The sequence below is a fragment of the Brienomyrus brachyistius genome, chromosome 7 (assembly GCF_023856365.1).
Source record: "Brienomyrus brachyistius isolate T26 chromosome 7, BBRACH_0.4, whole genome shotgun sequence".
In the NCBI taxonomy this organism is placed as follows: Eukaryota; Metazoa; Chordata; class Actinopteri; order Osteoglossiformes; family Mormyridae; genus Brienomyrus; species Brienomyrus brachyistius.
Genome location: NC_064539.1, coordinates 11241333 through 11268752, shown reverse-complemented (window position 1 = coordinate 11268752; position 27420 = coordinate 11241333). Strand labels below are relative to the sequence as shown.

The 27420-nt window shown below is 41.0% G+C and overlaps 1 protein-coding gene and 2 long non-coding RNA genes across 3 annotated transcripts; 1 reads left to right on the top strand and 2 right to left on the bottom strand.

Moving 5' to 3' along the window:
* Nucleotides 1-9888: 9888 nt before the first annotated feature.
* On the bottom strand, nt 9889-14366 carry LOC125745860 (uncharacterized). Its single transcript, XR_007398792.1, has 2 exons — nt 14233-14366; nt 9889-13293 (listed from the first exon to the last, which is right to left on the bottom strand). It is a non-coding gene; the product is annotated as an uncharacterized LOC125745860 (long non-coding RNA).
* On the top strand, nt 13479-17138 carry LOC125745848 (beta-1,3-galactosyl-O-glycosyl-glycoprotein beta-1,6-N-acetylglucosaminyltransferase 4-like). Its single transcript, XM_049019086.1, has 2 exons — nt 13479-14956; nt 15147-17138. The coding sequence occupies exon 2, from the start codon at nt 15148-15150 to the stop codon at nt 16453-16455; it is 1308 nt and encodes a 435-aa protein (XP_048875043.1). The 5' UTR covers nt 13479-14956; nt 15147; the 3' UTR covers nt 16456-17138.
* Nucleotides 17139-21749: 4611 nt separating this feature from the next.
* LOC125745861 (uncharacterized) lies at nt 21750-26527 on the bottom strand. Its single transcript, XR_007398793.1, has 4 exons — nt 25967-26527; nt 25111-25239; nt 22323-22389; nt 21750-21915 (listed from the first exon to the last, which is right to left on the bottom strand). It is a non-coding gene; the product is annotated as an uncharacterized LOC125745861 (long non-coding RNA).
* Between the last annotated feature and the right edge of the window lie 893 nt (nt 26528-27420).

Genomic DNA, 27420 nt, shown 5'->3' with positions numbered 1-27420 from the left:
GGGCATGCTGGGATATGCGCCCCGCCGCTGCTAATATATATAATATGCATGTATGTCTCCATAACATCTTTAGTAAGATTTAGTAAGTAAGATTTTTTAGTAAGTTTTGTATAGAATCTCATCAGGTCTAAACAGTAGATGGCGCCATTCAGTAATCTTTAATTTTCTTGCCAGTCGTAGTGACTAGGGGTGACTAAGATTACACAGCATCGCAACCAAAAGCAGAACTAAGAAACTGCACAGAAATAAACAGAGAAGATTCTAATCTTATTTTTGAGCTATGTGTTTCCCATGAATGTAATTTGGAAGGAGAACTATGATTGTTAGTTCCCGTAACACCTCCAGAAGAGCATTGTGCTAATGCCATAAACGTTCCATAAAGTTGGAACACCTTGCTATATTTTCAGCTTCTTTGTATAAAGGCATCGGCTAAAAATGCAAAACTACTTCAAATACTTTTAGTAAAATATTTATGCTAACTAACCCCATTGTCTGATAAGGAAGAAGATGGACATTTAGCAAGTAAGGCAATAATTTTCTTTATAGCTAAACAAACCATCTTACTGTGTTTTGTGAAGGCATGTCTAGCTAACAAAACCATATGTCATATGCAAGAAAAAAAACTGCAGAAGTACTTTCATAGACAGATAATGCAACGAACGATAAGCCAGGCTGCAAAAAAAAAATTAAGCGTCACACACAATAGAGCTCGTTTTGTAGGCAGACGAATTTATGATGTTGATATTACACTCCTCTTGCCCTAACCACAAACTAGTACACCAGTGAACTGAATTAACTTAGAAATGAGCTGTTACTTGAATCTCCCTCCTGGAAGTGAAAGTTTCACATTCCTCCTCAATATATTCTTGGAAATATTCATGAAAATTGCACAAACCATATCTGATTATTTCAAAGTAGCTAATAATGCTGCAGGCAGAGGCTGCTGTTTTTGCTGCACTGAGAGAGTGGCATACATGCGGTGTACACTTCTGTTGCGCGTGTTGCAGTGGTTGTTTGGGATTGTTTGGCAGTGTGTTTGTGTGTTAATACAGTTATAGTGGATGGTTGTTTTTTTCCCGGTTTGCGTGAGTGCTTTTCTGTCCTTGTTAATAAACAGCGCAAATGTTACCGACAGTGAGTTGCGTGAGTGGCGTTTTAGTAACTTAGTAACTTCACAACAAACACCCGTGGGGTAATATTATCTAACACTGGTAACATTAACTAGCACCAGGATAGGACAGTTGCTTCGTGGCTTTGGGAGAACATTTCCGACTTTTTTTTCCCCCACGTTGGCAGTAACCTGCTGTAAGAGGTTCCTTTTTGTGTTTTTTTTGGCCTCAGAAGAACAACTTCGCTTTATTTTAGCTTTACATGGTTCAGTAGGAAGTTATTCTCTGGTAATAGTTAATTTGGTTATTTAAAAAAGTCTAAAAGGTTTTCATATCTCTGACCCTGTCAGACCATTAAAAAGTTCAGTTTTAAGGTAAGTGTTAGCTTAGTTTTTTTTTTGTACTCAGCATTTTATTGTATTAACTATACATTGAATTAAGTCAAGGTTCAAAGTTACTTTGACATCAGCAGCTTCATACATGTACAAAGAGTGATGAAACAGCGTTTCTCCATGGCCCCTGTGCAACATATGGTAACATATAGTACACTTAACATCACAGTAACAGGGCGTGCAAGGTGCAGACAAGCAATATATAAATAGTGCAGAGATGTAAACTTTATATGGTTTGTGCAGTTGCACAAGGCAGATGGCGGGATTTACCCCAACATAAGACGCTATAAAGTGCAGTAACAGAGTAAAAAAAAACCCAGTACAATACAAACAATAATGTGCAGTTTAGAGGAATTTAAAAGGAGATAATCCAGATATTAGTGTGTGTTTGCTAGAGGCGGACTGGAAGCTTCGATACAGTTTCCCGGACGGTAGGAGAGAGAAGAGTCTGTGTAGCGGGTGAGAAGGGTCCTCTACAGTGCTTATGGCTCTGTTGTAGCAGCAGGTCTGGAAAATGTCTTTTTAGGGGAGATAGGGGCACATCGATGATCTTCTCAGCTGCTCTCGCTATCCGCTGAAGCGTGTCACAGTCTGAGACGTTACAGCTCCCGTACCAAACAGTGATGCAGCTCGTGGGTCAGGAGTGTTATGAGCAGTGGACCTGTGCTCAGGGTGATGATGCTGGAGGTGTTGGTGCCGATTCGGACTGACTGTGGCATGTCAGTGAGGAACTCTAGTATCCCGTTCACCAGGGGGGTGTTGAGGCCCAGTCCGCTCAGTTTCAGAGACAGTCTCTGAGGCACGATGGTGTTAAACGCTGAGCTGACGTCGATGAACAGCATCCTTACAAATCAACTAAACGTTAAATATTATATATAAATATGCTGGGCTGGGAGTACAGGACGGGGTCATAGTGAGATTAGTTAATTATGGGGCCAGCTCAGTGTTGTGTTTGCATGTTTGCCCTTCTGGATGCTTGCGTGCAGTCGGACTTCATCTGCGAGCGATGTCAGCTGGTATACTCAGTCTTGGTCAAGGTTCATGACCTTGAGGAGCCACTGGCTCTCATGCGACGCAGCACAGAATTACATGAGATAGATAATACACCTTTTAGGGAGATTGTGTGTACGCCACAAGCGGGAGAGGGGAGAATGAAGAAAGAGAAAGGGCGTACACACTTTACAGAGGCGACACCACCTGAAGTGACTGTGTCAAACCTCTTTCAGGTGCTTCCAGCTTGGGGCAGGTTGGCCCTCTGGCACCTAGGAGCCCCCTTCCCCCAGGAAGAGGGGGGTTGTGGTAGTGTGGGATTCATTTATTAGAGGTGTAGACAGTTATGTGTGCACACGTGATAGAGGGTCCTGTATGGTGTCTTGCTTGCCTGCTGCCCAGGTAGGGGACCTTCTGGATCATTTGTACAGGTTGGTGAAGGAAAGAGGAGTTCAGGTTTATGGGGTGCTGGAGAACCTTCTGGAACAGGTAGGACCTGTTAAAGCCAGATTGGTTGCATCTGAACTGGAGGAGAACCAGTGTATTGGGGAGGCATATGTGTAGAGTAGTTGAAGAGTGTTTAAACTAGGGACTTGGGGGGGGGGGGGCAGGTTAGTTAAGGTAGTTAGGGAGGTTAGTTAAGAATATACTGTAGGTGAGGGGAGATGGAAAACCCCAAATTATAATGAAAGAGGTCACTGTAAAAGGCCTACCCTTTGCTGTCTGTACCTACAGTAAATGCTAGGAGTATTAGAAACAAAATTCATGATTTAAAGGCTTTCATTTCATCAGACTCTTACGACATTATAGGAATAACTGAAACATGGTTGAGTGACAATGATGGAGAAGAATATAATATGGATGGTTACACGTTGTTCTGTAGGGACCGGATAGGCAAGAAGGGAGATGGTTTTGCACTTTATGTAAAAGAAAACTAGCAGGCAAGTTAACTCACTGATAAAAATAAAAGTACAGAAGCCATATGGCTAAAACTAGATGCTAAAAACTCAAATGGCCTAATTGTTGGTGTTTATTATAGAGCACTTAATGTAGCTGCAGAGGAAAGCAGAATGTTATATGATGATATTTGGATTATGAGTAATAAAAATGATGTGGTAGTTATGGGCAATTTTTATTTACATGGGATGCAGTGGGACATTGGATCTACTGTAAATGAACTTGAGATGGTGCAATTGGCACAGGATTGCTTTTTTATTCAGTTTGTTAAAAACCTGCACCAGGATAGAAGCCATTCTCGATCTTGTTTTTTTTTAATAACCAGGATAGTATTGGAAAATTTGAGGTTTTAGAACCACTTGACAGTAGTGATCATAACATGGTTAAATTTTAGTGTTCGAAGAGCAAAGTCCAAAACAAAAATGTACAATGTTAGGAAGGCTGTGAGACTGAAATTAGAAACCGTAAACTGGGTGGACTGAACTGTTGAAGAGGCATGGGAATTTTTTAAAAGCACATTATTGCAAGCGCAAGAGGACTTCATACCTGTTTCCTGAAAAACTAAATCTAGGAAACTGCAACCAAGGTGGTTTGAAACTGCTACTGAAATTAAGTCAGGGGGAAGGGTTCTATTCCACAAATGAAAAATAACTAATAATTTCGGAATAAAGCAGGAGTATCTAAGTCTATAGGTTGAGTTGAAAAATATTAGACTGGAGGAATGTCGAAAGGAAGATTGCATTGGAGGTTAAGGATGACATTAAAGGTTTCTTCCAATATGTTAACTAATAAAAGATCTAAAAGCTGAAATCACTAATCTGCAGGATAGTAAGGGTCTTATAATTGAAAATGAAACTGATATAGTTAATGAATTAATGTTTGTTTTGTGCGGGTAGAGGACACGAGTAACATACCGACTCTTATTACTAATCTAGTGTCGTCAATAACTAATATATGTATAACTGGAGCTGATGTGCTACAAAGCTTAACAAAATTTTTTTTAAAAATCGCAGGGTGATGTACGGTGCCCGAGAAAGCCCAATGCAATTCAAAATAAAAAAAAACAACACATCTAATAGAAAAAAGATGCAGCAAAGCAACAGAGCATATTATTAGATTTCATAATGAACCTGCAAACTCACTGCAAATTTGTTGACGCTACAAAAAATTCAGAAAAATTTTCATCAAAACGACAACACATGCAAACCACATTTTACAAACGCGCTACACAATCACAAGCGCTGCAAATGCAGAAAACAATTACCACATCGGAAAAGCGCTGCAAATAGGTATAGTACAACAGAAGTGTTTCCGGAGGACACTTTTTTGGGTAGTCACATGATTGTAATAATGTTTTTAACGCAAAAGTTAAAACACTGCTATTAATCTGGCAAATGGGATGGTTTTAAGTTACAGTAAACAAGAAGTAGCAGCTGTTTTTATGATTAACCTGTGAAGCTCTCTGAGTGTCATGGCTCGCTTGTCCGATCCTCCTGTATGCCACGCCCCCCTCGTTAACCCAGCTTGGATTCCCTGTGTTTACCAGCTGTTTCGAATTGCCTTCATTAGTTCTGTGTATTTAAATCCATGTCAGAGTATGTTTCCCTAGTTCGGTCATTATAGTGTTGATGTCTCAGGCAGATTACCATCTAATTGACGTGTATGTTTCTTATCAGAGTGTAAGGTGATGAAACGGACAGCATCACTATTGTATTTTGATTTCAAAATACACTACAACCGTTTCAAATGCTTTTCAAATTACAGTACAGTACAAATTAAATTACTGAATAATTCAAAAGCAGTATAATACAGTACTGTACATCAAATATAGCTTATTGTAGAAGCATGCTAATATAATATCCCCATATTCCAAAAAGGGGATAGAATAAATCCATCAAACTATATGCCAATTAGTTTAACTTGCATAACTGGAAAAGTAATGGAAGCTATAATCCAAGCAAAAATAGTGGAATACCTGGATTAAAATAACATTTTGAGGTATAACCAAGATGTATTTAGGGGAGGTAGATCCTGCTTAACTAATCTACTTCAGCTCTTTGAGTAAAATACAAGAGAAATCGATTACAAAAAGGCCTACTTAGATTTCCAGAAGGCCTTTGACGTTCTCCCTCACAAATGGCTCCTGTACATTATGCTTAAGCTCAAAGCAGCAGGGATTGTAGGAAATGTAGCAGCTTGGAGTCAAAGCTGGTTAACAGATATGAAGCAGCGGGTAGTTATTAGAGGCACAATGTCACAGTGGCTGTGCGTTCATAGTGAAGTACTGCAGGGTTAAATATTAGGACCATCCATCCATCCATCCATTTCCCAAACCGCTTATCCTATTGGGTCGCGGGGGGTCCGGAGCCTATCCCGGAAGCAATGGGCACGAGGCTGGGAACAACCCAGGATGGGGGGCCAGCCCATCGCAGGGCACACTCACACACCAGTCACTCTCACATGCATTCCTACGGGCAACTTGGCAAGTCCAATTAGCCTCAGCATGTTTTTGGACTGTGGGGGGAAACCGGAGTACCCGGAGGAAACCCCACGATGACATGGGGAGAACATGCAAACTCCACACACATGTGACCCAGGTGGAGATTCGAACCCAGGTCCCAGAGGTGTGAGGCAGCAGTGCTAACCACTGCACCACCATGCCACCCCCAATATTAGGACCAGTTATTCCTAATTTATATTAACGACATTGACACCAAAATATACAGCAAACTGGTTAAATTTGCAGACGGCACCAAGGTGGGTGATGTAGCAGATACTGAACTAGCAGCACAGAGGCTACAACGGGATCTTGATTTAATTAACGACTGGGCTGATACCTGGCAGATGAAATTTAATGAAGACAAATGTAAGGTAGTCCATGCATGGAGCAGAAATATAAAGTACAGATATTTTATGAGTTACATAGACATAAAGGTAGCTGATTATGATAAAGACCTTGGTGTGTATGTTGATGCTTCCATGTCCCAATCTCGTTAATGTGAGGAAGCAGTGTTGCGGTGTTCATTCGGGAAGGTGCTTATGTTCATTAATTTGGCTGTTATAACTTTACCGTAGCAGAACTGAAACTGCTACATCCACCCACAGACTATTTTTTCGTCTGTTATTTTAAGTTTCATTTTCAAACAGCTCCTAGACTTTTCAGAGTTGAGTCCAGTGAACACTTTAAATTCTTTTAATGCTCTTTGTCAGTTTCATCCACAAAACACTGAGTGTTTGCTGACAAATTCTAGCTATGGTGAATTGCTCTGTTTAATATGGAACTTTATTTTTCATAGATTACTGGATCATTAACAATTACTAACTTACTGCTTGTATATATGGCCAGCATGCATAAACGGAAAAATTGAATTTTTAAATTCATATATACCACAAACCTTTGAAGGGCAGAGATATTTAACATACAGGAGAGTTCATAGGCTTTTCAAATGTGGATTTATGTCCTTTTGATGTATTTTGAGAATGTTGTGTGGACTGAAAAACAGCGACACCCTTCCCCATAGGATAATGCAACATTTCAGGTCTTCCCAGAAACTGCTCACTTAAGCAGGCAGAAAGGCAGTACTTGTTGAAGTAGGTAACATGTGTTTATGCAAGCTTGGGTTTTTGGGTAATTAGAAAAGGAAGCAGACTCCTCCAGAGTCCAGTGTGAGGAAACACTGGCCTCATTATGACCATGCCCTTCCTTCATGTTAGAAACCTCCTGTCACACAGTGACTCTCTTTGTCTCCCATTTCCTCTTTTTTTCTAATATTAATAGAGTGAAGGCAAACCCAGGGATTTGTTTTCTTTTGCTCTGGTAAGGCGTGAGCACATTTCTGCTGCCTTTCGGCTGAGCTACTCGACTTGCAGACTGGTGTGACACAACCACCTAAATCACATTACTATAATAAACTTTAAATATTATTCAGGCATGGCTGGATAAAGACTTTTAAATTTTGTTTCAGTTTTACAGTCTTAAAATATTCACAGTACTTATTTTTTTAGGATTGTCATGACCAGTGTTTAGCAGACAAATAACTTTTATGTTTGAGAAAACGCCAAAAGTTAAAAAAAAAACAGTCAGAGCACAAACACCTAACACAATGACTGACACCGGGGGCCTGTATAGGGTTTCTTGCATAGGCAGGTAACTTGCTTCGCTCTTAAAGTTTAGTTTACTACCCACCTCTATTATGCAGCTTTAAAACAGTAGCTGAGCAACAGCATCAGGGTTCCCATCTCATGCATCTGGAGTGACACTCACACTTTCTGACTCACGCTCACACAAGAAATCTAATATTATCTACATCAAAAGAGCTTTTTTTAATGTGCAAACCCTACAGACTATTTACAAGGTAATAAAACTGTTATATGCATGTAAATGCGTGTGCAGCATATTTCCTTACTTGATCACAAAATAACACTTTCGATCGAATGCTAAGATCTCTGTCACGCTTCTTACCCTTACCCGTTCAGCCAAAACGTGGCCACCCCTACATGATGTGAATAGCGTTGACTGTTTTGGTAAAAAACAAAAGAAGTGCATACCGAGGTCTTGGATATATTACATAGTAAGTCAGCATGTTGAATGCAACACATGAATAATTTGAGATGCAATATGATTTTATGTGTCACGACACAGGGCATCGAGCCCTGCTGCGTATGGTGCTCAGTAGCCGTGGATGGGGCTCAATGCTTCCCACAAATGCTCCACACATACCCAACCGTCCACATCATTTAAAATAGGAATCATTGAACCAGATGGCCTTCTTTCACTGCTCCAAAGTCCAGTTATGATGATTTTGTGCCCATTGTAGCTGCATTCAATGGTGGACAGGGGTCAGCATGGGCTCTCTGGCCTGCAGCTAGACAGCCCCATACACAGCAGGGCTCAATGCATTGTGTGTTGTGACACATTATTGCTGGGACCAGCATCGAAATTATCTGTGATCTTATGGCGAATCCTTGGCTATTTGAACAGTATGTAACACCATTTTATGACCACCCTCATGAGAAGCTAATAATGTTGACTATCTCATAAAAATATATCAAGTTATATTATGCAGTGTGTGTACTTCACATTTATTCATTGACTAGGCTTGTGCATGCTTTCATCTGTGACTCGGACAAAGGAAGCTCCTACATCGTTTGCCCAATGGAGAGGCCTGACTGACTAATTCCCTTTTTGTCTAAGCGTCTCTTGCACTCATAACCAAAAATGGTTTGGAAATACAGTGCGAGTCACTTTCAAGTTTAAAAAACAAGCAACTGTGGTTTTGCTATCAGCAGTGAGAAGCACAGCAGCAGATCAAAAATGCTCATTTCTACTACTTAGGAGGCAGAAGTAAATGGGGATTTTTTTTTTTGTGACAGAAGAAATTATTTGTCTTAGTAAAACTTTAGCTGATGCACATTAACTGCACATTCATGTTCTGTTGTTAATTGTGTGTTGGCTCAGTGTCACTGTTGTATCACACCTCTGGGGTTGAGGGTGCTCCTCTACCTATGAAGCCATCATCCATAACGTCTTCTCTGCTACAGGTTCATGGTAAGCCTATCTGCAGGGGAACACTCCTGATGGGATGCAAGCCCATCATACCCTTAAGACTGGAACATACTTCTCTGCATGCAGAGATGGACAGTATTTCAGGTGCAGCCTGTTGAGCCTCATTGTTACAAAAGTCATTTTTCATTTCACAACTAATGCTATAACATCCATCCATCCATTGCCCAAACCGCTTATCCTACTGGGTCACGGGGGTCCGGAGCCTATCCCGGAAGCAATGGGCACGAGGCAGGGAACAACCCAGGATGGGGGGCCAGCCCATCGTAGGCCACACTCACACACCATTCACGCAACATGCACACCTACGGACAATTTAGCATCTCCAATTAGCTTCAGCATGTTTTTGGACTGTGGGGGGAAACCGGAGTACCCGGAGGAAACCCCACGATGACATGGGAGAGAACATGCAAACTCCACACACATGTGACCCAGGAGGAGACTTGAACCCGGGTCCCAGAGGTGTGAGGCAACAATGCTAATCACTGCACCACCATGCCGCCCCCATGCTATAACATGTAAATCACAAATTTATTATTCTGTTTAAAGTTAGGGAAAACTATATTTTGTAAATATTATGCTTTACTAGGGCTGTAACGGTACACATGTATTGTTACTGTTTTACATATATTTTTGTGTTTTTAAATTACTTGTAACTTATATTTTCTCACACCAGTATTTTGTATTTTATTTTGTTACGTTTAATGAGCAAGTATTCGTAATTTGTAACAAGATACTTTCTTATGTTTTTGTGCCCATCTCTGTGTGCACGTGGACTATGGTTTGTACGTTTTCACAAGTGATGGGGCATGGATCTGTTCGTACTTCTGTGGTCAAGCACATTTTTAAAATAAATGAAGAAATCTTGTGCTCAAAATCTTTTGAAACCCTTTATTCGAATGAAACAATAATTTGTAAATTAAAGGCAATATTCCATGATACAAACATGCAGTATTAAGAATCAGCGTGGTCAGTGTATATGCAGACACAAAATCTTGATGCTGCAAGCATTTGTGTCACTTGCATTGTAAGCATACGCCCAAAGTTTGAGCAGGTCTTTTCACAAACAAGCAATTCAGATATGCCAGTTGGCTTAACCACAAATTAGGGGGTCCACACAACCCGGCAGGTGAAAGCATGTGATGTTGCCCACTGTGCCAAACCTGCGCTCTTTATGTCATTACTTTACTAATTACTAATTGTGTTGTGAAATTGCAAACTGCATTGCAATGTCAGATGAGAGGGATAAATTACTTATAAACTGTTCCTTCTTGCAGTGAAACATTACCTTTCGTTTGCCAAAAAAAAAATTGATACGATAACATTCCTTTTCTGTACATTCTAGCCAAGGAACACAATGACTATATTCACAATGTGCTCATTAGCTTGAAACTACTGTCTGGAAGGTAACCCTGAGAACAAAAGAGCCTTATATTACAACATACAGCATAGCTTGTTTTGTATTATAGACATAGGCAGGCATTAGTAACGATTACATCGTTTCTCTCAGTTGGGGGAGGACACTTTATTATTATTATTATTATTATTATTATTATTATTATTATTATGACAACTGAGATGCCAGCTGGCGTATTGTAGCTGATGCCTGGTTCTGCAGAGATCAGAATAACACTGTACACACAAACCTAGGATCCAGCACAGTTTGTTTTCAGTTGCTTCTTGTACAAATGCAATTGGAAAACAACATTAAATAAAGAGATTTAAAGTTCACTCAGTCACATGTGAAATTATTTCAGTTTCAGACTGACGCATTCAGAGGAACAAGTCCTGCCCCCTGCTTTGTGCATTTCGGATGCATTTGGGGGCTTGGTTTTCCCCCACAATCCAAAGACAAAACCATTCATTCATTCATAATTCCAATTAATTTATCAATTAATCACTCCATCAATCAATTAATTAGGCAATCAATTATTAATTAATTAAATTATTAACTAAGTACTACAGGATTACACAATACAGGCTTCAGTACAACAATGCATCACAATAACAACAAAGAAAACAAAACAATTAATAGGGTTCTTTTGAGTTGCCAAATTGCCCATAGGTGTGAAAGGTATGTAAGTGTGTCCTGTGATGGGCTGGTGCCACATTCTGGGAATTTCCTGCCTTGTGCCTGTAGCTTCTAGGATAGAATCTGGACCCCCTTTGCCCCCTAACCCTGCATAAGGTACAGAAAAGAGATGGAAGTTTACTGAGCATTCTGTAAGAAAATCTGACATATAAGCATGTCCGCAGAAAGTCTCAACTTCCTGTTCTAGACATGAGGTTTATACTTCAGAAAAACACAGCAATTCTTTATTTCCTCATCAAAAAAAAAAAAAGTTTAAAAGAAGTTTTAGTCGGTCTCCAGGAAACATCACTAAGACACAAGGGACCATGGAGATAGCAGGTGATAGATTTCACCTCATAAATAATCTACGTTTCATAAAATAGTCTGGATGACACAGGCGTGGGATCTACTTTAGTCCTGGTTTTGGATCATCAGGCTGTAATGTAAGACTTGAAAGTGCTCAACTGTAAAGATGACTATATTGAAAATGGTTGCGATGGATGTAACGGTTTGAAAAGAGCAGTTTCACTTTTCACGTGTCACGCTCTTTTCAGAGGTTGTTTCGCAATGGAGAAAAGACGTTATTCTGTGGTTATATACAACAATGGTAATCTCAGAAAGCTCAGCAGAAGAGCCTGCTTTATATGTGGCAAAGCATCCCAGAAACAGCCAAGAATACAGCTATTTTGAACAACGTGATTTCACATTTAATATCGGGGTGATTTAATGGCACTTAAGGTGATAGAATATCTTCTGTGTCTTTTTCCCCTTTACAGATTTAGGAAAATCAAATGCACATTGATTGCCAAGACATAAAGTGTATTAGCTAACTGGTCCCAACCCATTTGACAGTCAAATGATTCATTGTCAGTTTTCCATTGAGTCTTTGCTGTAGTCTAATGCAGCAGGAATATGGGGCAACAGTCATTTTTGTTTAGGCATACTGATGTGCTTGAGCACATTATTTTCAAAATCAACTCTATGTGGGGGATAAAAGACTATAAATATATCTTCCAGTTCATTTTAAATCACATAAATGCATGTTCTCTTATTAATGTTTACATTCCTGGGAAATTCTAATGCCTTGACCAGGCCATTAAATTAACTGCTGTTTTTGTCATTTGCAAGCTGCTTGTTGAATGTTATTAGGCAAGCTGCTGCGGGTTGTGAAGGAATTATTCTTAATATGCTTAAGTAATGTCTTTCAGTGCATTAGCCAAATTAATTCAATTTGGGCATGGCTAAGGACTGTCAGCTGCTTTGAAAGGATATATACAGCCAGCATCACTGCAGCATGTGTGTTGTCAGTCTCCCGTTTTTGTGGCTAATAATTCTTCCCCATTTCTGGGAATTAGGGACATAAAGATCAAATCAGCATCAGACATGCAACGGTGCAGCTTAACAGCCAGAGAGACATGTGTAACGTTATTCAGAGGTAAATTTTAACTGGCAACCAAAAACAAGAAAACAATGAGATCTGCAGCAGAAGTACAGCTCAAAAGGTCTGCAGTGCCAGCAAAATGTTTAATCCGATCACCTCAGGTGCCCTTTCAAAGAAAAAGAAATGTTTCTACCATGAGTTCCATCCCCCAGATTCTAGAACCTTCATACATTTCGCCCTGAGAACCAAGCACCTAAGTGGGCTGTGGACATGTAAGTGATTCCTGAGGTATTACTTCATTCATATCATCCATTTATCAGCAAAATAAATAACAACGTATAGCAGTTAAGTAACAGTATTACATAATACAGCAGTGACAAAAGGGTCTTTTTTCCAACATATTTTTGTAAGTTTCAGGTAAACATTGTAGTTATTAGTTTACACAAAATATTTTGGTGATGGTAGGTAAACACAAAAGTTTGCTTGATGAAGCAGAACTTAAATTAACCTCGCTTGATTTTTCCATTTTCTATGAGAACTGTACATGTTAGAATTTCTGACTATATGTACTGTGCTCATTCACCAGACTAAAGGTTCCAATCAAAAACAACTTATTTCAGCTCCATTATGGAACAGATTACATGGAGACCCAACCCTTTCATTATTTATATATATATTACACAGAAACCCCACCAATTGTACACAGGAACTGACACAAGTACATATTGTAAGAAGGACAAGTGATATAATACCTATTGCAAAATACGCAGTAGTAAAGGCACTCAGCGCCCAAGTTTTTGGCCAGGCCACTGAGATCCTGGAGCATTTCCCTGGAAGCATAACGTAAAGCATCAGCATGGGTAGGACGCCAGTGCGGTGCAGGGCTGCAGCACACGATGTGCACTTTTCAAACATGAACACAACTAGTCAGGTATTTTTGGACTGCCGCACAAAACGTAACTACCGGATGGAAACCCACAGAACACAGGAAAAAACAAGCCTATGTCAACACGACAAACACAGTGTACTGCATCACCAAAGCAGACAAAAACCAATAAGGTGTATTTATAATGTAGTGTATATAGGCCATTATCATATAATGACGTCGGCAATTCTTCAATGGATCGTCAAGGTAAATAGGCCTATATCATTTAGAGATAATTCTATTTCAACAGCAAACCTCATGTCTTTAAAAGTGAGTATATTTGTAATAAGAATATAATACAAAGGAATTACATGTCACCTATTACTATGCACAGCATTGCCTCTATTAAAATGCACATACCTAACATAAAATTATACGTTTTAACTAGAGAAATGGAATAATCACGTTGTGTTATTTTTTTGGTGCCACTTTACAATAAGGCTACCCATATATAGAGTTTACCAATGGTTTATGATCTGGTTATTAATTAGGTTGTAACACTTTGTAACACAGTAGGTTATTTTTTTTAATTAATGAGTTACTACCATTTACAAGTGGCAAAAGGGAGCCTTATTGTAAAGTGGTACCTTTTTTTAATCAAATATATTATTAGAAAACTTCCCAGTAACACTTATTATTAGAAACAGGTAGCTGTAATATGGTTTCTCCGTTTTGTTGGTATTTTACAATGAATTAGCTTATAGTTTACATAGCCAGCATTTCGTAACGTTCTTCTCCGTTTCTCACTATCATGCCCGGAAAACCGGAAGACGTCCATTGACTGAACAACTTCTTAGTAAATGAAAACATCATAAAAACGTATTTAACGACGTATTTACTTTACCCGTAACACTGGAGTGGATAAGAAGAAAGAATGCAGCTGAAAGAAGAATGAACGAGTGTATTTATTTTGGACGAATTTATAGTTGCGTGCCCGTTATACGCGTACGGGCTTATTTTTCGATTTGAGCACCAACTGATGTGATCGAACTCCAACGCCACACCTACTCGGCTTGTTTTTTCCCCATTCCACCGGTTTCATCACTCGCTTTTACTTGATGTAAGCAACGTACGAGAGGACTTCTTGTTAGATGTAAGTTGGCTAGCTACGCGTATATAAGCTGGTCTATTTAAAATGATAAAGTAAAAATATATATTGCAATTAACACTGTAATATTTAGAGTATAAAGTTCTCTATTTTAAGCTGCTTCTGATTATACCTTTATCTCGAGGATATAAAACAATCGACTTTGATTAAGTGCCATTTTTGTTTTATATTATATATTATAATGTATATGAACTTTTTTTGCACCCACTGGGAATAGCGGCTTATTCGTCAAGATTGACGCACTAATACTTAGAATGATATTTTACAAAGAACGAAACGCCGCTATGTTTTCCTGTAAATCCTGCATTTCTTCGTGGCATGAGGAAGTCGGCATTTCTTCACCATGAGGTATTAGTTGTTATTCATTAAGAATATTTCTCTGGCTGCCACGGCTAGGAGCTAGGACAACATTTTTTAAATGGAATATAAGAAAACAACGAATCTCTTTCTACTGCTCGAGGTAAGTCATACAAGCAAATGAGAAATACTCGTTACTAAACTCCGATGATTGAAAGTTGCATATAATATGGTAAAAGTAACTATTAAATATACCTAAACATACATTTGAGGTTGACAAGACTGCGGTTAAGGTTTTCTCACACGTCTTGCTGTATATGTATTAAGTTCTCCCCTACCGTTTTTCATTGTAGAATGAAGATAAGATGTTCTTCTGTATTAAAACTTCTTAAAAAGATATTTATTTTTTTCATATCTCTGTTGCTTATATATTTATTTAAATCTCAGTACATAAAAGGAACTTTGAGAGACAGCCTTTTCATTGAGCCCTATGGGACCTTCTCCAAAATTTTGCCCAAGTATGATATTGACTGTGAGGCAGTTTACGAGTTGGAACCAGTAGAAATTGGAAAAACCTTGGAAATAAGAAGGAAAAATATCATTGATTTGGAGGATGATGATATTGCAGTTTTGACCTCAGATTGTGAGAAATTCTCCAAAGCCAGAGGATATGCATTTCACCCCACTTCTGAAGAGGAGCGTCAGTTCCCTTTGGCCTACTCGTTAGTTGTACACAAGCATGCCTCAATGGTGGAGAGGATCTTGCGGGCAATCTACATGCCTCAGAATGTTTACTGCATTCATTATGACAAGAAATCCTCCAAAAAATTTACTGAAACTATGAAGAATATCGCCAGATGTTTCCCTAACGTCTTCATTGCATCAAAGCAGGAATCTGTGCAGTACGCGGATATCACAAGGCTCAGGGCTGATATTAACTGTCTGTCAGACCTTCTCAGGTCTCCGGTCAAGTGGAGATATGTTATAAACTTGTGCGGCCAGGACTTCCCTCTGAGGTCCAACTTTGAGTTGGTGACAGAGCTGAAAGGCCTCCAAGGAGCCAACATGCTGGAGTCTAGCAAGCCCAGCGACTTGAAAAAGCTACGTTTCCAGTTCCAGCATGTGCTTAAAGACGTACCCTATGAGTACCAGAAGCTGCCCGTGCGGACCACGCAAGCCAAGGAGATGCCGCCATACAATATTGAGGTTTTCAGTGGGAGTGCCTACTTCGTCCTGTCACGCGAGTTTGTGAATTACACTCATGGGAACCGAAAGGTGGAGGACTTCCTGACCTGGTCGGCAGATACCTACTCCCCTGATGAGCATTACTGGGCCACTTTGGTGCGAGTGCCTGGTGTGCCGGGTGAGATCCCCAGATCCAGGCCTGACATCACAGACCTAATGAGCAAGACGCGACTGGTGAAATGGAACTACCTGGAAGGCTCCCTGTACCCACCATGCACTGGTGTTCACATACGCAGTGTCTGCATATATGGAGCAGCAGAGCTGCGCTGGCTACTGAATTATGGGCACTGGTTTGCAAACAAGGTGGACCCCAAGGTGGATCCTATTTTAATTCAATGTCTAGAGGAACGACTTATAGCGCAGCAAAAAAAACTAACAAGACAGACTTTGACTAGAACAAACATACTGTATGAATAGTGTTTTGCCCATATCCTGCTGGCCTATTTCATGTCCATTGAACTCCAGCTTAGATTATAGCTTTGAGCCACCAATATACCAAAAATGTTCAGTTTTCTAATACAAATAATGCTTTGGCTAAAATGGGTGGTTTGTAGTTTCTGACTGAGATGCTTTTACAAAAGAACCCAAGCAAAGTGGGTGAGGTACCACAGAAGCCATCACAATGCACAATAACGTGTGCGAGGTTTGTCTTCTGAAAGATTTCCAGTGTGACTGATATAAATTTCTGTCGTTGGTGTAAACTTGATTTTAATTTAATCCATTAATTATTAACATCTTCTATTTGAGACTGATATTTTGCCATTCAAATTATCTGACTGAATCAAAGAATTAGTGGCATTTGAGAATTTAACGTTACTTTCACATGGGAAAATTGACCTACTGTAGCTAGAAATGTTCAGCGGTTTTTAAGAACATTTTACAAAAATGTCAGTGAGACACCAGGTTGCCTTTGCAGTGATAGAAAATATACAGTGGAAGATTTAGTTTCCAATACTGCATTTTCAAAAAAGTTCAAAACTGTTTATTTTCTAACATATTTTTATTGACAGTTAAATTGAATAAACATTGAAATGGAGAACTTTCTTTTTCTCAAACAGTCAACGACTGAATCATGTTTACAATAAAACTGAGAAAAATAAGGACGTTTTTCTTATTATCATTTACTTTTGCCGATCTCTCTGTCATGGAGCCACTTTGCTTTACTTCACTTCCACATCCTGTGGCTAATCCGGAACATTTCCCTGCATTGTTATGTTTCAATGCTTGGTTTAGAAACACATTTTTATGAATATTGGGCCAACTATCAAGGAGTGTTGAATATTACAGTTTTTCTCAATTGCTTTTGCACACTTGGTAAAACATACTTAACATTCTCAAGACTATAAGAGTATTTCTCAAAACAGTTCATGCATGTTGGACACCCATATGGTTTAGCTCCAGAAGCCTGTAACGTACCCAAAACAATTTATTCAAAACTATTAATTCCATCAATGAATTAGTTAGTGCCACCAAAATGAAAAGTACAACCAGCTTCGTTTTAACCATGAGAGTCAAAATGCGGCAGAGCAATTGAGAAAAAACTGTAAAACCACCATCACACGCACTTCCCTTCTTGCAAACGTAGCAGATCCAAAGTTGGCAAGGAGTAAGGAAGTAAACTGGCAAAACAATGGTTACATGAGCTTGCAGCGCTTTGCATATAATACAATTTTTCTCGCCTGCTTTGGAGCATTTCTCAAATGACAACATTTTCAAAACAGCAAGTGTAATCCCCACACCATAATGTCACTTCTGCACAGCAGAACATCATTTCTCATTGTTTCACACAAATTTCCCAATGTTTTAGGACATATATGCAAATGACTGTATACAATTGTCATCATTTGGCACAATTGCCAGTTGTTTTAATCTTGTTGGTCAAAATAGATTATGTAGTTTCCCGTTGCAATAATTTTACACCCAAAAAATTAAGAGACCACTCTATATACTTTTTTGAAATCTGCATTTTTAAATCCTAGTTTAATCGTGGTTCTGCGGGCAGAAGGCTACACTGAACAGCAGGTTGCTTCCAGGTTCAAAATTTCTAAGACTGCGGTACCAAAGAATAAGGTGAAGCAGGAGATACTGGGAAAGATCAGGAACCAGGCAGGTAAAGGACAGAAGTGACTTTCTAATGACAGGAATGACCATTAACTTATCCAACAGTTTTTCATGAATTGTAGGATGACATCAAGTGACCTTCCAAAAGAATGGGAAACATTAAGTGCAGGTGTGAAGTGCACGGCTAGGACAGTTTGTATCAGGCTCCAAGAAGCAGACCTGAAGTCCAACAAAGCAAGGAAGAAGCCCTCCATTAATGAGAAACAGAGAAGAACCTGGCTGTAGTTTGAGAAAAAATGCACGCCCATAAATTTCAAAATGAGTGAAACAAAAATTGTGCTGTGGTCTCTCTTTTTCCGCCGCTGTATATGCATGCAGAAACCTTGATCTGTTGTATATGTCCAGCTAACCTCGTACAGTAATTAAGCTGTCATTTTAAATTCGCGGGTGGCTGAGTGGGGAGGGCATTGTCGTCTGGAACCTCCTGGGCTGAGATGCTGCTTTCGCTCCGTGCTTGTGGCGTTCTCCCCGTGTCACATGGCCAGAGCCAAACTGCCGACCTAAGCGTAATATTCCTCTTCCATCGCCCCTACACACCCCTTCCTGAATCCACTACATTAGTATTTCTTAGAAAACTTAAATTTTTCATTTTAATACATTAATACATAGACAAAGATCTCAGATCACAAACTGAACTATAACTTTGTATAAACAAAACAAAATACTTTTTAAAAAATAATTACGCAGAAGTCCTCAGCAGCAGAAGCCATGCTTTCCCATCCATCCATCCATTTTCCAAACCGCTTATCCTACTGGGTCGCGGGGGGTCCGGAGCCTATCCCGGAAGCAATGGGCACGAGGCAGGGAACAACCCTGGATGGGGGGCCAGCCCATCGCAGGGCACACTCACACACCATGCACTCACACACGCACACCTACGGGCAATGTAGCAACTCCAATCAGCCTCAGCATGTTTTTGGACTGTGGGGGGAAACCGGAGTACCCGGAGGAAACCCCACGACGACATGGGGAGAACATGCAAACTCCGCACACATGTAACCCAGGCGGAGACTCGAACCCGGGTCCCAGAGGTGCGAGGCAACGGTGCTAACCACTGCACCACCATGCCGCCCCCACCATGCTTTCCCACCCTACGCTAACTGCCTCGCGATATTGGCGCATGCGTATCTGGCAACAAATGTGACGCAGGCGAAGCAGAGGTAGCGCCTTGATTTTATTTTTTTAAAGCTAATACCTTTACTTGTTTTATTAACGAAAATGGACTATGATTGTAATCATAGTTAATTTTCATATTGTCCGAGTGATAGAGTTGTATAAAATACGGAACAAACAGCTTTTCGTAAAAAGTTTACTTGATCTACTTTACTTTATTTTACTTTACTTTTTTTCGTACGTGTTTACTTGATCGCGGGCCCCACGCACTTTGCACATGGGTTTCCTCTCAAGATCCAAAAACATGTAATTAGGCGAACTGGCGCTTTTAAATTGCCCATAATGTACGTTTTTGTGTGTGCTATGTCCTGAGTGGCCATCCTCTCCAGGGCAGTGCGGAGTGTCTAATAAAGGATTTTCCTGTGGGCCACCCTAGCTGTGCGCTGCCCAAGATCAGCAAATAAATTGTATTATTACTGCCCTGCACCAAGTTGTATCACTGTATCTCTGACCACGATTTTGCATATTAATTGGTAAAGTAGCATTGTGGTCGCACCATTGCTTTGCATACCTAAAGTGCTGGTTTAGATCCCTCCCTTGCTGTGTGTGTGCGTGAAGAACGTGGGTGGGTATCCTTTGGACATTTCGGTATTTCCCATTGGCCTCTCCAAATTGCACATAATGCATAATTTAGTATGCATGCCCTGCTACGGACTGGCATGTGGTTCAGGATATCTCGTATCTTGTGCCCTGTGCTTCCTTTGATGGGCTTCCACCAAACCTGGGGGTTTGACGAAATGCTGTAGTCAATGGTGAAAGCAGTTTTAGTTTTTCTTTTGAATCGGCAAAGAAAAAATATTTTTATTTGTTTAATGCTGCTGAAATGCCATGGTACAGAGCTCAGAGAAGATCATTCACTCAGGTCACACATAGCCACACATTCCATGGATGTTTTGGATCTTGGGAACGGCAGCAGGTAGGCACATCGTAATAAGACACTGGGGCCTTGTCCCGCATGGATCCGGTTTTGTTTTCGCCCCTTAACAAATTAATCTGTCTAGCTGGTCAGATATAGCGCAGGACAGGACAGGAAACATTATTGAGATGAGCAGAAAGCTGAACTATTATCAGTGTCCGCATAGTGTTGAAGCAGGATTAATGGAGATCAGAAAAAAACCAAACAGAGTACTACTTTGAGACTCATTTGACATGGATCGTGATGCAGCCCTTCATTACTATTTTGGTCACAAAGTATGCCGACACCGTAGCAGAACGCTTACACACTTTCATCATCAGCGAAAAGCCAAAAACCAGTAAACTGAACCACAGGCGTCCATCCTGTGGGTGCTGACGCGCCCACAGGAAGGATCGAATGCCTAGTAAAAGCTTTAATGTGATTGGCCAGCTAGCTTTCTTAGTTGCTAGGGCGTGGATCTCAGTCTGCATTCTTCATGAGGGCATGTTAATTTTATGTTAGCTGTATCTGTGTTGAATTGTATGTGTAAGTGTTAGAAATATTACAAGAGTTGGAGCATTATTTAAAAAATTAAATTAAATTAAAGACATTTATGCAGTTATGTGCCATTTCATGTTGTGTAAAATGTCGCTGATCTCCACGCTTTTTTACACTGTGTCACACCCTGCATCCCTTCCCCCTCGTTCTCTCCGTTGTGTGGTTTTAATAAACCACACTTGTTACTTGATTAATCTTGCATTACAGCCCTTGTGAGGATCACTCCAGGTGCGTCCTGTTTGCTCCCTCGTTAGCGATGTATATAGTGTTTCCCTGTCTTGAGCTCCCCAGTCCAGTCATTGATGTTGCTGCCTGCACTACCCAGTTTGCCCTGTGCCCTTTCCTGATCCTCCCTACCCTGTTTTGACCCCTCGTGGTCTGTTTTCCTTTTACACTGACCTGTAATTTCAATTAAGAAAGCCCCCTTTCATTTTCCCCTTGCCTGCCTTCACCTCCATCCTTGCCTGTAATGTGACACACTGTTTATTTCCTGTTGGTAGTGGTTAGATTTGTTCATGTTAAAACGTGTAGGCTGCTGTGTGTGTGGGTGTTGCCGGGGGGTGTTAACTTAGCGCACCCCACTACCTAAGTAGTTACAGAAGGTAAATAATACCAGCAGGAATGTATTTTCTTGACCAGAAAAATGTGGATTGCCTTCTCCTGGTGGGGGATGAGCTGCTGCCTGAAGTGGAGGAGTTTAAGAACCTTGGGGTCTTGTTCACAAGTGAGAGTAGAAGGGAGCAGATCGACAGACAGATCGGTGTAGCATTGACAGTAATGCAGACATGGTATTGTTCTGTCGTGGTAAAGAGAGAGCAGAGCTGGATGACAAAGCTTTTAATTTACCAGTCGTTCTATGTTCCTACACTCACCAACGATCATGAGCTCTGTTTAATGACTGAAGGAACGAGATCGCAGATACAAATGGCAGAAATGAGTTTCCTCTGCAGGGTGCCTGGGTTCAGCCTTAGAGATAGGGTGAGGAGCTCAGATATTCAGGAGGGGCTCAAAGTAGAGCCTCTGTTCCTCTGCATCGAAAGGAATTAGCTGAGGTGGTTCGGGAAGCTATCTAGGATGCCTCCTGGAGGATGTCCAACCAGGAGGAGGCCCTGGGGCAGAGCCAGGACACGCTGGAGAGGGGTTAAAAAAACAAAGTAGGTTAAAGACAAAAAAGAGGTAGGGAGGAACACAGGAACAGCCCTAATACCCCTGCAGCAAACACACAATGACCAATTGAGGAAATGGGGCAAGGGCTGGTACATATATACATATACAGTAATGAGGGCTTGAACAAGGGACAGGCGTGGGCTGCTGTAGAGCACTAAGGACTACAACTAACAAGAAACAGGTGAGCATAAGAATCACTACAGACACAAACTAGAAAAGACTAGAAACATGGGCACAGAAGATAATATAAATACAAACAGGAGATACTGTAAAGAGCAAAAACAAGGAACACACAATTCTCCCGTTCGTCAGTCACTCATTCACAAAGATTAATGTGTACAATATGTGAGAGGATTATGGTTATGAATACCTTTTTAAGAGGGAATGGGGAATAGCTCTCATTGCCTTTGTCTTGATTTCTTTGTGGAGGTTGTGGGCTGTTGGGGAAACATTTACATTTACATTTACAGTATTTGGCAGACGCCCTTAGCCAGAGCGACTTACATAAGTGCTTTGAGAGGAAACAGTCTAGTCATCTATCAACTACAGAAAAAAAAATAGATAATACTGATAGGTGTCTGGCAACAGTGAGCTCTGCAGTCATTGAATAGCAACTTTTCCAAAAGGGGATCTACAGTGTAGTTTCTTTGTAGTGGCCTACAAGCTGCCCAGTGTGTACAAAGCAGTCACGGTCTGTGGAGTTTCCATCAGGCAGTAGGTATTTGAAACGGTTTTCACCCGAGGCAACTGGTTATAAATATACACATTTTTTTTTATTAGAGCAGGCATGTTAATAATTAATAATTTTGTCCTAGCTGTTACCAAAAGGAAAAAAATGTTCTCAGAAATTGGATTCTGTTTCATATGATTAGGATAACCTTTAGACATGCAGTAGATTTTTACTTCTGTTCTGTCGTTTTCATGAGAAAAAAATGTCAGATTTCCTACTTAGAAATAATAATGTCACACTCGTACAGAATTGACCCTCCCTACTAAATAAAATCACCAATCACCGATACTTCATGTCTATACCACTATTGGGATCAACAACATGATTAAACTCTGGATTAATCGTGTTGTTAACTTATGGGAAGAATGCTGAAAATTCAGAAGGGGATAAAATTATGACAGATAGTCATAAAAAATGCATACACTTATAAATGTACTTTCAAATTTCGTTTGTGAACTTCAGTGCGGTATTGCATGAAGACCTTCAGCGCCCTCATTGTCAGTTTCCAATCTTTAACAAACGATGCTACTGCGCCATCTAGTGTTCAATATATATATTTTGCAAACCACATCATAGCCTCGTTTTTATCTTTTATTAGGCTCCTGTTTTTGGAGACAGCTGTCCGTGACTCTATGAAATCAGCAGGTATTTAAAAAAATAATAATTTTAACATTTTAAATCTAAAGGTGAGAATTATACAGTTGCTTGAAGTGCCTGAAGGTGTGAGAAGCCTTAAAATAAACAAAAAATATGTTATGCAAGGTGGAATATTTGGTCCATTTACAGACCTAAATAGCAGTCCCTCTTGCTTTTCCTGGTGGCCTGGTGTTGATGATCCGAGCGAAGGTGCGGGCATATGGTTTGATTGTGGTGCTCATCTGGAACCCCACATCTGGAACCCCACATTTGGAGCAGCCAATTTGGAACCCCAAGTTTGTGATATGATGCTCCCCGTAGCTGTCCATGTGGATTACCACATCATTCAGATACAATACAGTGCAAACGTCTCAGGCAGTCAAAGAAAATGTCTAAGACCGTTCTTGGTAGTAATTGTATGTTTTCTCAGAAAAAAAACACAATTTAACATTATAACCCATGTAAAATAACAGTAATACAAAAAATAAGCAAGAATTTCATCTGTTCTCCAAAGAAATATTGATATGTTATAGGATGGCTAGATAAACTCTCCTTAGATAGATCTCCATAGGGGAACCTCAGCCATTCCATTCATTCTATGTATTACATTTCTCCATCAGATCTATTACTTCCATCCATCCATCCATTTTCCAAACCACTTATCCTACTGGGTCGCGGGGGGTCCGGAGCCTATCCCGGAAGCAATGGGCACGAGGCAGGGAGCAACCCAGGATGGGGGGCCAGCCCATCGCAGGGCACACTCACACACCAGTCACACACACACATGCAATCCTATGGGCAATTTAGCAACTCCAATTAGCCTCAGCATGTTTTTGGACTGTGGGGGGAAACCGGAGTACCCGGAGGAAACCCCACGACGACATGGGGAGAACATGCAAACTCCGCACACATGTAACCCAGGCGGAGATTATAACCTGGGTCCCAGAGGTGTGAGGCAACAGTGTTAACCACTGCACCACCGTGCTGCCCCGCTCTATTAATTCATTAACTTGATTTGTTAAATAATTTAACGGGGTATTGATTAGCCAAACAAGGTGGGGTAGTGGTTGAGTAAAATGCACGAGTGTAGTGGATGGTTACTGCAAATGTTGTGGTGATTTTTGCAGAGGTTTTAAATGGCTCTGCTGACACACTTTGCCAGACATAACGATGAGTTTTACACCAACATGAAGATGATTTAAACTTCGTTTTTTGTGACTTCCTACTGTAGGTAGGAAGATGATTCAAACTGAGGATGCTGAAAGTCAGAACAACCAATAGACTTTACTAAAATTCTTTTGTTTTATCAATAGTAATTAACAGTCAACAATAACATAACACATGAAAACATATACTGGCTTTTTTCTGGTTAAAATCATGGGCATTCTGCGCTTGCAGCATTCTGACGCTGTGTTACCACCAACAACCAGAGGAAAATGCAGAAAGTTGTAGGGGCCATAGTGGCTTCACAGGGCAGCATCCAGCAGTACCAGTGTCCTGTTCAGATTTTGTGTGAGGGGCGCCTGCTGATTCCCTTTGGTGAGGAACCTGGCCTTTCCTAGCTACCTGGGACATGCAGCAGCTGATGAAACTGGACACCACATTAAGCTTCGTAAAGTCTTTGAAAAAGCAAAGGCTGCCCTTGGGTTTATAAAGGATGGGTTATTATAGGCTGGATTTGTATGACTATTGCTGGAGATGCTTGGGAACATGACAGGGGTGGTGAGTTCTGCTGTCGGAGCAAAGGAGTCGAGTAGTGGACTAGGCATGACAAGTATAAGTGAAGCCTCACCGTGGTGTGGGATGATGTGCTCTGAGCCACAGACTGAGGAGATATCCTGCGATTACTCATTGAGCTCCCGAAACTCCTTCTGTTGCACTGGTCCAAGATTCTTGAAGACGTCAGTTTCCTCTCAGGCTACTGAGACACGAACAGAAAAGGTAAATCTTACATCCATCACTTCAGCAGTTTTATGTGATACAGCTGTTCCCCTTTCTGTTATCCTAGCTGACAGACTATGTAGGAGACTGGCTCCACCTTCACTGTGGTGTAGGGTCCCTGCCAGGAAGCTAAGAACTTACTTCTGAAGTATTGCCAAAAGTATTGGGACACCTGCCTTTACACACATGAACTTTAATGACGTCCCATTCTTAATACATAGGCTTTATATGGAATTGGCCCATCCTTTGCAGTTATAACAGCTTCAGCTCTTCTGGGAAGGCTGTCCACAAGGTTTAGGACTGTGTTTATGGGAATTTTTGATCATTCTTCCAGTAGAGCATTTCCGAGGATAGGGTAGGGAGGATAAGGAGAGAACACAGGACACAGGGCGAATGAGAAGGCCTGTCTCGCAGTCTCTGCCCTAATTCATCCCAAAGGTGTTCTGTCGGGTTGAGGTCAGGGCTCTGTGCAGGTCAGTCAAGTTTCTCCACACCAGACATGCTCATCCATGTCCTTATGGACCTTGCTTTGTGCACTGGTGTACAAATTATGTGCGATTCGAACATGCGTCTCATTAATGTAATAGCAAGAATGAATAGCAGGTAACCAAACACCGTATTTATTTTTTAACTAATTCTTTTAATGTGTTGTTAATATCACACAGCGTATCATTTAGATGTTTTAATTCATTGGCAACATCTCTTACAGCATGTGCTATTGCATTTTGTGACTGCAGCACAGTTTCAGTCAGCACACGGCCCGATGGTCGCCACCCCGGTTTCCGAGGCACGGGAATGTGTGCAGCCAGCGCCCAAAGATGTGCTCGGCACAGCAGCACCATCGCCGCCAGTGTCGTCCTCGGCACTGGGGGCACCTCTTGCACTACTGTCTGTAAGAATAAACAAAAATAATAAACAAAAGTAACACCGCATCTGCGCCTTACTTGTTATTCATAAACATGCAAGTAATTCAAACAAGTATGCTATGAGAAAAACTTACCCGCGCTGACATCGGCGTCCCCCTCACCGGATAAAGTGAGAGACCGGGGATTCCGCTCCCTCCGTCTCCTCTTACGGTGAGCCGCCACTCGTTTTTTCACGTTGATTTTAATGTCGGACCACTTCTTTTTAATTACGGCCACCGTGCGAATAAATAAAAACACTTTTAACTGACTCCGCCACGTTCTGCCGCTCCGTCAACTTTAGTGCTGATGCCACTACTAAAACCACCAAATAATATCACTTTTCTTTTCTCGATTTCTGTTAACATGAGCTCCACTTCAAACTCGCTAAAATACTTATTTTTCCCACGTGGTTTATCCATTGTTGTTTAAGAAAAACAGAACAAAGCGGGTATTTATACAGATTTACATATGCAAATATGCATAATCATGGGCGGGTCGGGGGGGGGGGGGGTGGCTGTTGGCTCGTTCACGTACGTAAAATTTTGCGCTCATTGGCATTTATAAAGGGAATGTGCGTCGATCTGTGCTTACGCAAAATTTTATGCATCTGGATTTTTTCTTGCTTACGCACATTCTTAGTTTTGTCCGTACGCCATGTTTTAGTGTGAATTCTATGCACGTCGTTATACATGAGGCCCCAGGAGTTTGGTTCCAGAACTCAAGCCATGGGCTGAAGTGAGCCAGACTATATGTAGTCGGTATCTCTCTACCTCCCACACCAGCTCAGAATCCTTTCCCACTAGGTTATATTCCATGTGTCAAGAGCCAGTTTTGGTAGTCGACCTGCCTTTAACTGCCAGTCAATCTACACTGCGTCCCACCCCCATGACCCCCCTACAGGTGGTGGGCCCACAGGTAGGCAGACCCCATGTTTCTCCTTCAGGCTATGCTTGGTTGGGCCCTATGGGTGGAGGCCTGGCCACCAGGTGCTCGCCTTCAAGCTCTTCTCCAGAACTGGTTCCAAGGTGAGGCCTGGGTCTCCCCAATCCAGACGTGGTAACACGGTCCAGTATATTGTTCATCATAATGAGGGTTTTCCATATTGCACTTGTCTGGCTGCTCACCTAGAACCAATTTGCCTTGGGAGACCCTACCAGAGGCAACCGCCCCTGATAACATATCTCTTCGGATGACAGAGGCACACAAACCCCTCCACCACAATAAGGAGGAGATTCACTGAAGGGTTTTTACTATTT

Bases quoted from the DNA above. Each gene is read 5' to 3' on its own strand.
- LOC125745848 (XM_049019086.1), top strand. From the start codon at position 15,148: ATGAAGATAAGATGTTCTTCTGTATTAAAACTTCTTAAAAAGATATTT.